The sequence below is a fragment of the Oncorhynchus tshawytscha genome, linkage group LG14 (genome assembly GCF_018296145.1).
Source record: "Oncorhynchus tshawytscha isolate Ot180627B linkage group LG14, Otsh_v2.0, whole genome shotgun sequence".
Classification (NCBI taxonomy): domain Eukaryota; kingdom Metazoa; phylum Chordata; class Actinopteri; order Salmoniformes; family Salmonidae; genus Oncorhynchus; species Oncorhynchus tshawytscha.
In genome coordinates this window covers 55,743,657-55,755,369 of record NC_056442.1, presented here as the reverse complement: position 1 = coordinate 55,755,369, position 11,713 = coordinate 55,743,657, and the positions used below count along the sequence as shown (strand labels likewise).

Here is an 11,713-nt window from a genome sequence, read left to right as displayed (position 1 = left end):
AGTCTAGTGTCCCCCCCAGTCTAACCTCTCTCTTTACTAGGCTGGGAGTCTAGTGGTTCCCCCCAGTCTAACCTCTCTCTTTACTAGACTGCCTCCCTACCGCTTTACAAGAATCTCTACCCTGCTGTTATTTGTTTCATAGAGTTGATTAAAGGCCTGATGAGCAGGTACACAACCACTTAACCACAGCAACCCTTTCAACTTACTTTTATTGTGGAACATGTCCCTAAATGTAATTTTAAAAAAGGCTCCCATGTCCCAAACTAAAATAGCTTCAGTACTGTAGCAGTATACCACCCAGCAGTATATCACAGCTACAGTACTGTAGCAGTATACCACCCAGCAGTATATCACAGCTACAGGACTGTAGCAGTATACCAACCAGCAGTATATCACAGCTACAGTACTGTAGCAGTATACCAACCAGCAGTATACCAACCAGCAGTATATCACAGCTACAGGACTGTAGCAGTATACCAACCAGCAGTATATCACAGCTACAGGACTGTAGCAGTATACCAACCAGCAGTATATCACAGCTACAGTACTGTAGCAGTATACCAACCAGCAGTATATCACAGCTACAGTACTGTAGCAGTATACCAACCAGCAGTATATCACAGCTACAGTACTGTAGCAGTATACCAACCAGCAGTATACCAACCAGCAGTATATCACAGCTACAGTACTGTAGCAGTATACCAACCAGCAGTATATCACAGCTACAGTACTGTAGCAGTATACCAACCAGCAGTATATCACAGCTACAGTACTGTAGCAGTATACCAACCAGCAGTATCTCACAGCTATAGTACTGTAGCAGTATACCAACCAGCAGTATATCACAGCTACAGTACTGTAGCAGTATACCAACCAGCAGTACATCACAGCTACAGTACTGTAGCAGTATACCACCAAACAGTATATCACAGCTACAGTACTGTAGCAGTATACCAACCAGCAGTACATCACAGCTACAGTACTGTAGCAGTATACCAACCAGCAGTATATCACAGCTACAGTACTGTAGCAGTATACCAAGCAGCAGTATATCACAGCTACAGTACTGTAGCAGTATACCAACCAGCAGTATATCACAGCTACAGTACTGTAGCAGTATACCAACCAGCAGTATATCACAGCTACAGTACTGTAGCAGTATACCAACCAGCAGTATATCACAGCTACAGTACTGTAGCAGTATACCAACCAGCAGTATACCAACCAGCAGTATATCACAGCTACAGTACTGTAGCAGTATACCAACCAGCAGTATATCACAGCTACAGTACTGTAGCAGTATACCAACCAGCAGTATATCACAGCTACAGTACTGTAGCAGTATACCAAGCAGCAGTATATCACAGCTACAGTACTGTAGCAGTATACCAACCAGCAGTATATCACAGCTACAGTACTGTAGCAGTATACCAACCAGCAGTATATCACAGCTACAGTACTGTAGCAGTATACCAAGCAGCAGTATATCATGCAGTAGCTTCAATACTTCACACTGTTACTTTTCTCCCTCGTGTGCCAGGAAACGGCTATCTCAAAAACTCTGTACTTTTACCTCAGATGTGCCATACTAATGTTGAGTCTGTTACAGTCCCATACAACAGCAACTGGCCAACACCTTTAAAACTCTGATCACATAGTACAGTACTTTGCTGAACTAAGATGACTGAGGTAAAGGATGAAGGCAGAGGGTTGTAACCCGTGGAGGGTAGACGCGAGTAAAAACAGTTTATCCAAAAATGCATTGAAAGTAGAAGGGAGCGTTACTTTTCACAACGAGACTTTTTTTACCACTACATCACTGATCACATTATACCACATCTTTACCACTACATCACTGATCACATTATACCACATCTTTACCACTACATCACTGATCACATTATACCACATCTTTACCACTACATCACTGATCACATTATACCACATCTTTACCACTACATCACTGATCACATTATACCACATCTTTACCACTACATCACTGATCACATTATACTCACATTATACCACATCTTTCTATTTACCACTACATCACTGATCACATTATACCACATCTTTACCACTACATCACTGATCACATTATACCACATCTTTCTATTTACCACTACATCAATGATCACATTATACCACATCTTTACCACTACATCACTGATCACATTATACCACATCTTTACCACTACATCAATGATCACATTATACCACATCTTTACCACTACATCAATGATCACATTATACCACATCTTTACCACTACATCACTGATCACATTATACCACATCTTTACCACTACATCACTGATCACATTATACCACATCTTTACCACTACATCACTGATCACATTATACCACATCTTTACCACTACATCACTGATCACATTATACCACATCTTTACCACTACATCACTGATCACATTATACCACATCTTTACCACTACATCACTGATCACATTATACCACATCTTTACCACTACATCACTGATCACATTATACCACATCTTTACCACTACATCACTGATCACATTATACCACATCTTTACTACATCACATCATTATACCACATCTTTACCACTACATCACTGATCACATTATACCACATCTTTACCACTACATCAATGATCACATTATACCACATCTTTTACATCACTGATCACATTATACCACATCTTTACCACTACATCAATGATCACATTATACCACATCTTTACCACTACATCACTGATCACATTATACCACATCTTTACCACTACATCACTGATCACATTATACCACATCTTTTTCACCACATTATACCATCATCACTGATCACATTATACCACATCTTTACCACTACATCACTGATCACATTATACCACATCTTTACCACTACATCAATGATCACATTATACCACATCTTTCTATATTCCACTACATCACTGATCACATTATACCACATCTTTACAACTACATCAATGATCACATTATACCACATCTTTACCACTACATCAATGATCACATTATACCACATCTTTACCACTACATCACTGATCACATTATACCACATCTTTACCACTACATCACTGATCACATTATACCACATCTTTCTATTTACCACTACATCAATGATCACATTATACCACATCTTTACCACTACATCACTGATCACATTATACCACATCTTTACCACTACATCACTGATCACATTATACCACATCTTTACCACTACATCAATGATCACATTATACCACATCTTTACCACTACATCACTGATCACATTATACCACATCTTTACCACTACATCACTGATCACATTATACCACATCTTTACCACTACATCACTGATCACATTATACCACATCTTTACCACTACATCACTGATCACATTATACCACATCTTTCTATATTCCACTACATCAATGATCACATTATACCACATCTTTACCACTACATCAATGATCACATTATACCACATCTTTACCACTACATCAATGATCACATTATACCACATCTTTACCACTACATCACTGATCACATTATACCACATCTTTACCACTACATCACTGATCACATTATACCACATCTTTACCACTACATCAATGATCACATTATACCACATCTTTACCACTACATCAATGATCACATTATACCACATCTTTACCACTACATCAATGATCACATTATACCACATCTTTACCACTACATCACTGATCACATTATACCACATCTTTCTATCCTAGTCCAACGCTCTAACCACTAGGCTACCCTGCCGCCCCACAGGTTTACATTAGGGTGAAGAAAGACACCGGGTTTTTTATTTTATTTTACCTTTAACCTTTATTTTACCTTTAACTCAGGGGTTTGAACTTGCAACCTTCTGGTTACTAGTCCAACGCTCTAACCACCAGGCTACCCTAGGCTACCCTGCCGCCACATGGGTTTACAATAGGGTGAGGTAAGATACAGGGTTATATGGGTTTACATAAGATACAGGGTTATATAGGTTTACATAAGATACAGGGTTATATAGGTTTACATTAGGGTGAAGATACGGGGTTATATGGGTTTTCATTAGGACGAGGTAAGATAGAGAGCATGATTATAAGTGTGGATGCTCACCTACTTGACATTGATCTCCTGCAAACCCAGGACAGCACCTCCACTCCAGAGCAGTGACCTGCCGATAGGCCACTTTGTAAGACGGCCTGACCACGGTCCTGTAGCTGACAGGAACGTCATCATTTGGATGAGTACTACTATATACAGTATAAAAGACAGTATTTATAACAAAAACAGGACTCTGGGGTCGTCTGGTCCATCCAGTCCTACCTGATGAGTTTGGAGCAGGGTCCTGGCCAGCGGCAGCCTTGGAACACTCTCTGCACTGTGGTCTCTGTCCCATTGCGCACCTGGCATGTCACCGTCCTCGACACTGTGAACTGGCACCAGTTCCTGTAATTACAGACAGATCATATGGGACTTGTTATCTTAAACATCTATCACAGGTCACACTGACTACTACCCTTTTAATAAGGTTCTCAAACACTCCAAAACCTTCTCCCTAATCCCATTAATCTGTATTTTTACCCACTATAGATGTCGATCATACGATAATAGAAAGGGTCACCTCTTGCCCGTTTCCGCGTCGGTCTGATTATCAATAGTCAAACATTTTGACATCATTATTCCTATGGTGACAGTAAATAAATGTTGTTACTTGGCTAACCCTGACCATCCCCCCAAAAGATCATCTCCGTTTGAAAATGCGCTCACCTGGGCTGGATGTTTGATCCGCTGAGAGGTGAACCGGTACTCGCGCTCCGCTCCGAGCTGACACGTTGAACAGTTATGCCGGGAAACTGGTAAATATATCTCGTTCCCGTCGAATGACAGATCAGAAATATCCATATTATGCAGAGAGCGCACGGGAGCGATGCCATTGCCATCTCGACAGAGTTCAAACGTGCTAGTTGAAGGGCTTTCGTTGAGTTTTGAAAATCTGCGTTTGAAACCTTTCTTTTCCAGATGGGGGGAGACTGCTTTCCAAAAAATCAACTGTACACTAAGCGCTCATGAGTTCCTCATGGTGCAGAGTGACTTCAAGACAGAGTGCTTTAACCCAACAACTCAAGTGAAATGAATCACACCATCATGCACATGAAAGATATCTGCGTTTTAAACGGTACTCTGACGTTTGGCCCCCTGCGAGGATGAAGGAGTCAGATATCCACATTATTTAGCTTCCCACCGCGCGCGTAAAAAGCGTGCGGAAATGAGGTAGAACATCACCACTGAGCACCGTCTCTCTCTCTCTCTCTGTCTCTCTCTGACTCTCTCTCTCTCTGTCTCTCAATTCAATTCAATTCAAGGGCTTTATTGGCATGGGAAACATGTGTTAACATTGCCAAAGCAAGTGAGGTAGATAATATATAAAGTGAAATAAACAATAAAAATTAACAGTAGACATCACACAAACAGAAGTTTCAAAACAATAAAGACATTACAAATGTCATATTATATATATATATATATATATACAGTGTTTTAACAATGTACAAATATTATAGATATTGTTCTCTCTCTCTCTCTCCGTCTCAAGAGGAGAGCGCTTGGGAAGTCTCTCTGGGCCAGTGGGATACATCTCATTGTTAGAGGGATACATCTCATTGTTAAATTCAATCGCAAGGATTTTTAAACAATTCCACTTATTCCTATGGATTATAAGGGCATGCAGAGCCTGTCATATCCACATGGGCCATTTTCAATAGGTTTATGTGCTCTTTTTTAGCCTAAATTTGCAGAACAGTTTCATCATATTTGGTAGCAAAAACTCTTTAATTCTCTTTAAAAAATAAATAATTGTATGAATATCTAGCTTAAAATCACAATATCAATGTGTTTAATCAGAATTCATTCCAGTGAATTTTGGAATTAATATCTGCCTAAACATTTGAGGTATCTTTGCTAATATCTCGATGACATAGATACATTGCTATCATGACACAAGGCGAGACCCAGATGCAGACACAGGAGGCAGATGGTTGGAGTTTAAGATGTGTTTAATAAAGCCAAAGGGAATAGGCAAGAGAATGGTCGTGGACAGGCAAAAGGTCACAACCAGTTCAGAGTTCAAGGAGGTACCTAAGGGCAGGCAGGCATGGAGTCCAGAAAACAAGAGAGGGTCAGAACCGGGAGGACTAGCAAAAGGAGAAACGGCAAAGCAGGAAACCGCTGGTAGGCTTGGACATAGGATACATACACTGGCCCAGAGAGACAGGAAACACAGGGATACATACACTGGCCCAGAGAGACAGGGATACATACACTGGCCCAGAGAGACAAGAAACACAGGGATACATACACTGGCCCAGAGAGACAGGAAACACAGGGATACATACACTGGCCCAGAGAGACAGGAAACACAGGGATACATACACTGGCCCAGAGACAGGAAACACAGGGATACATACACTGGCCCAGAGAGACAGGAAACACAGGGATACATACACTGGCCCAGAGAGACAGGGATACATACACTGGCCCAGAGAGACAAGAAACACAGGGATACATACACTGGCCCAGAGAGACAGGAAACACAGGGATACATACACTGGCCCAGAGAGACAGGGATACATACACTGGCCCAGAGAGACAGGGATACATACACTGGCCCAGAGAGACAGGAAACACAGGGATACATACACTGGCCCAGAGAGACAGGAAACACAGGGATACATACACTGGCCCAGAGAGACAGGGATACATACACTGGCCCAGAGAGACAAGAAACACAGGGATACATACACTGGCCCAGAGAGACAGGAAACACAGGGATACATACACTGGCCCAGAGAGACAGGGATACATACACTGGCCCAGAGAGACAGGGATACATACACTGGCCCAGAGAGACAGGAAACACAGGGATACATACACTGGCCCAGAGAGACAGGAAACACAGGGATACATACACTGGCCCAGAGAGAGAAACACAGGGATACATACACTGGCCCAGAGAGACAAGAAACACAGGGATACATACACTGGCCCAGAGAGACAGGAAACACAGGGATACATACACTGGCCCAGAGAGACAGGGATACATACACTGGCCCAGAGAGACAAGAAACACAGGGATACATACACTGGCCCAGAGACAGGAAACACAGGGATACATACACTGGCCCAGAGAGACAGGAAACACAGGGATACATACACTGGCCCAGAGAGACAGGGATACATACACTGGCCCAGAGAGACAAGACAGGGATACATACACTGGCCCAGAGACAGAAACACAGGGATACATACACTTGCCCAGAGAGACAGGGATACATACACTGGCCCAGAGAGACAAGAAACACAGGGATACATACACTGGCCCAGAGAGACAGGAAACACAGGGATACATACACTGGCCCAGAGAGACAGGGATACATACACTGGCCCAGAGAGACAGGAAACACAGGGATACATACACTGGCCCAGAGAGACAGGGATACATACACTGGCCCAGAGAGACAGGAAACACAGGGATACATACACTGGCCCAGAGAGACAGGGATACATACACTGGCCCAGAGAGACAGGAAACACAGGGATACATACACTGGCCCAGAGAGACAGGGATACATACACTGGCCCAGAGAGACAGGGATACATACACTGGCCCAGAGAGACAAGAAACACAGGGATACATACACTGGCCCAGAGAGACAGGAAACACAGGGATACATACACTGGCCAAGAGAGACAGGAAACACAGGGATACATACACTGGCCCAGAGAGACAGGGATACATACACTGGCCCAGAGAGACAGGAAACACAGGGATACATACACTGGCCCAGAGAGACAGGGATACATACACTGGCCCAGAGAGACAGGGATACATACACTGGCCCAGAGAGACAGGGATACATACACTGGCCCAGAGAGACAGGGATACATACACTGGCCCAGAGAGACAGGAAACCCAGGAAACACAGGGACATACATACACTGGCCCAGAGACAGACAGGGATACATACACTGGCCCAGAGAGACAGGAAACACAGGGATACATACACTGGCCCAGAGAGACAGGGATACATACACTGGCCCAGAGAGACAGGAAACACAGGGATACATACACTGGCCCAGAGAGACAGGGATACATACACTGGCCCAGAGAGACAGGAAACACAGGGATACATACACTGGCCCAGAGAGACAGGGATACATACACTGGCCCAGAGAGACAAGAAACACAGGGATACATACACTGGCCCAGAGAGACAGGAAACACAGGGATACATACACTGGCCCAGAGAGACAGGGATACATACACTGGCCCAGAGAGACAGGAAACACAGGGATACATACACTGGCCCAGAGAGACAGGGATACATACACTGGCCCAGAGAGACAGGAAACACAGGGATACATACATTGGCCCAGAGAGACAGGGATACATACACTGGCCCAGAGAGACAGGAAACACAGGGATACACACACTGGCCCAGAGAGAGGGATACATACACAGGCCCAGAGAGACAGGAAACACAGGGATACATACACTGGCCCAGAGAGACAGCAAACACAGGGATACATACACTGGCCCAGAGAGACAGGGATACATACACTGGCCCAGAGAGACAGGGATACATACACTGGCCCAGAGAGACAGGGATACATACACTGGCCCAGAGAGACAGGGATACATACACTGGCCCAGAGAGACAGGAAACACAGGGATAAATACACTGGCCCAGAGAGACAGGGATACATACACAGGCCCAGAGAGACAGGAAACACAGTAATACATACGCTGGCCCAGAGAGACAGGGATACATACACTGGCCCAGAGAGACAGGAAACACAGGGATAAATACAACGTGGAAAACAAGCGACACCTGGAGGGGGTGGAGACAATAACTAGGACAGGTGAAACAGATCAGGGTGTGACACAGTGCATCGTTATTGTTCTGGTTAGATCGCCCCCTACTGACATAATCTAAAAATCAGTTACAACTGAGCGTGTCTGTCAAGCCCTGACCTTCGTTATCTATGTTTTATGTATTGGTCAGGTCAGGGTGTGACAAGGGTGGGTATGTGTGCTTTTGTCCTATCTAGGGTTTTTGTCCTCTTCGCTAGTTAGCATGTGCCGGAGTCCTCTTTGCTAGTTAGCATGTGCCGGAGTCCTCTTCGCTAGTTAGCATGTGCCGGAGTCCTCTTCGCTAGTTAGCATGTGCCGGAGTCCTCTTTGCTAGTTAGCATGTGCCGGAGTCCTCTTCGCTAGTTAGCATGTGCCGGAGTCCTCTTCGCTAGTTAGCATGTGCCGGAGTCCTCTTTGCTAGTTAGCATGTCCTGGAGTCCTCTTCGCTAGTTAGCATGTGCCGGAGTCCTCTTCGCGATTTAGCATGTGCCGGCGTCCTCTTCGCTAGTTAGCATGTGCCAGTTAGACACTGTCCTTTGCTCCCGCTTGCCAAGCACCTGCCCTCACCATCGTTAACAGAACTGAGGGGAAACAGTGCCCAAAAGGCGGGGTGAAGGAAACTGTCTACCGGTGTTGCCAGGAGGCGGGGGGCGACACCTGCCTTTGCTGTCGTTAACAGAACTGAGGGGAAACAGTGAAAAACAGTGCCTGACAGGCGGGGGCGAAGGACACCTCCGGGTTAGTTCTACAAATATTTTCTACCGGCGTGTACTAGCTATAGTTAGCTACCATTGTACCCCCGCCTCTTCTTCATCTGTGGGGTTAATTGGGGGTTGGCATCCAACGGTAGGTGACACCTGTTCCGGAGCGGCCCCGCCTCCCACCTTGGCCCCGCCTCCCACCATTGATGTCACCTACCGTTCCGGAGCGGCCCCACCTCCCACCTGTTCCGGAGCGGCCCCGCCTCCCACCTGTTACGGAGCGGCCCCGCCTCCCACCTGTTCCGGAGCGGCCCCGCCTCCCACCTGTTCCGGAGCGGCCCCGTCTCCCACCTGTGCTGGAGAACGCCCCGCCTCCCACCTGTTCCGGAGCGGCCCCGCCTCCCACCTGTTCTAGCTTAATAATTGACCAATAGAAGTATAAAGAGGGGTTCCTGCAGATGCAGGAATTTCCACATGCAGGAACGCCCCGAATTGCGGGCTGCAGTTGCACTCTTCTCTCCCAGGCTGCTGGCCTCTCAGGGCCGGCTCCAGACATAGACAGTTATTTTTGGAACTCAGTCGTGATCTCAGTTTAATATTGAGAGTAAGAAGAGAGTACACCAGGTGAAATTTCAAGAAAATAATTGGGCATCAGCAGTTTTTCCTTTTTATGTCGGTCACTCAATTAGCCATGTCAGCTAGAAATGTTTTGATAGTTAGTTAATCTAGCCAGCTATCTAAACTTCTCAAAGGTTGCTAGATCAAATCCCCAAGCTGACAAGGTAAAAATCTGTTGTTCTGTCCCTGAACAAGGCAGTTAAACCCACTGTTCCCCGGTAGGTCATCATTGTCAATAAGAATTTGTTCTTAACTGACTTGACGAATTAAATTTAAAAATAATATCATGGGTGATATCTTTTGAATGGTTAGGGATAAAATCAAGATGTTTTCTCTGAGGAAAACAGGAAGACTTGGCCACTACGTTGGCTACTACGTTACGTTGGCTACTACGTTGGCTACAGAACCTGGCTAAGAAAAAAAGTTGAGAAAAGTGCAAGGTTTGAGCGAGATACAAATTCAACGGCGTTTTAATACTCAAGGGTGTAAAAAAAAAACATAGCTAGACCGTTGTTTTACTATTGAAACTTAATGTTGCTATTGTTTTTAGTTTGGTAAAACAGCTTGTGTTTCATAACCAGTCAAAAGGGGTATCTAACTAGAAGGCTGGTGGTGACTGGTTAGCTAACCAAGCGAGATGTGTCTGCTTGTCTGCCCACACCCATTGCCTGCTCCCCCTGCAGTTCACCAGCTGATTTAGGCTAGGCTGTGTGCTGTGTGTGCTGTGTGTGCTGTGTGTGCTGTGTGTGCCGTGTGTGGCGAGTCCTATTAATTGTGCTTATCACTGAAAAGCTCTCAATCTCTCCAAAAACTCTTGTCCAGTCCACATAGTAGTAAGATTTAAGTCACAGAGATAATTTAGTCTTGTTTTAGTCAATTGAAATGAAAAATATGTTTTGGTTTCTAGTTTTGTTCTGGGTTTATTTAGGCAGTTATTGTTTTGTCAGTTGCCACCGAAAAAGAGGTGTATCCCAGCTGAGCACAAATGGTGAAATGGTGGTGGTGAACATGCACGTGAATTTCTGAAGTGTCCTGTTAGGCTGAAGGAGACAGAGGTGGTTAGAATAATGACTGTCCATCATGTCTCCTCTCTGGAGGTGGTTATAATAAGGACTGTCCAACATGTCTCCTCTCTGGAGGTGGTTATAATAAGGACTGTCCATCATGTCTCCTCTCTGGAGGTGGTTAGAATAAGGACTGTCATTCATGTCTCCTCTCTGGAGGTGGTTAGAATAAGGACTGTCCAACATGTCTCCTCTCTGGAGGTGGTTATAATAAGGACTGTCCAACATGTCTCCTCTCTGGAGGTGGTTATAATAAGGACTGTCCATCATGTCTCCTCTCTGGAGGTGGTTAGAATAAGGACTGTCCATCATGTCTCCTCTCTGGAGGTGGTTAGAATAAGGACTGTCATTCATGTCTCCTCTCTGGATTCATGTCTCCTCTCTGGAGGTGGTTATAATAAGGACTGTCCAACATGTCTCCTCTC

General features: G+C 44.7%; 1 protein-coding gene across 2 annotated transcripts in view; it reads right to left on the bottom strand.

Moving 5' to 3' along the window:
* The window catches only part of LOC121839295 (collagen alpha-1(XXVI) chain-like), a 43,136-nt gene extending 37,875 nt beyond the window's left edge, over window positions 1–5,261 (bottom strand). The window contains exons 1-3 of one of the 2 annotated variants that reach the window (XM_042297696.1): window positions 4,762–5,261; window positions 4,318–4,440; window positions 4,108–4,205 (exon numbers count right to left, since the gene is read on the bottom strand). In XM_042297696.1, the coding sequence (XP_042153630.1) occupies window positions 4,108–4,205; window positions 4,318–4,440; window positions 4,762–4,934 (394 nt within the window). In that variant the 5' untranslated portion in view covers window positions 4,935–5,261. Of the gene's footprint in view, window positions 1–4,107; window positions 4,212–4,317; window positions 4,441–4,761 lie in introns of both variants that reach the window. The other variant, XM_042297695.1, reaches the window with a different exon arrangement.
* Between the last annotated feature and the right edge of the window lie 6,452 nt (window positions 5,262–11,713).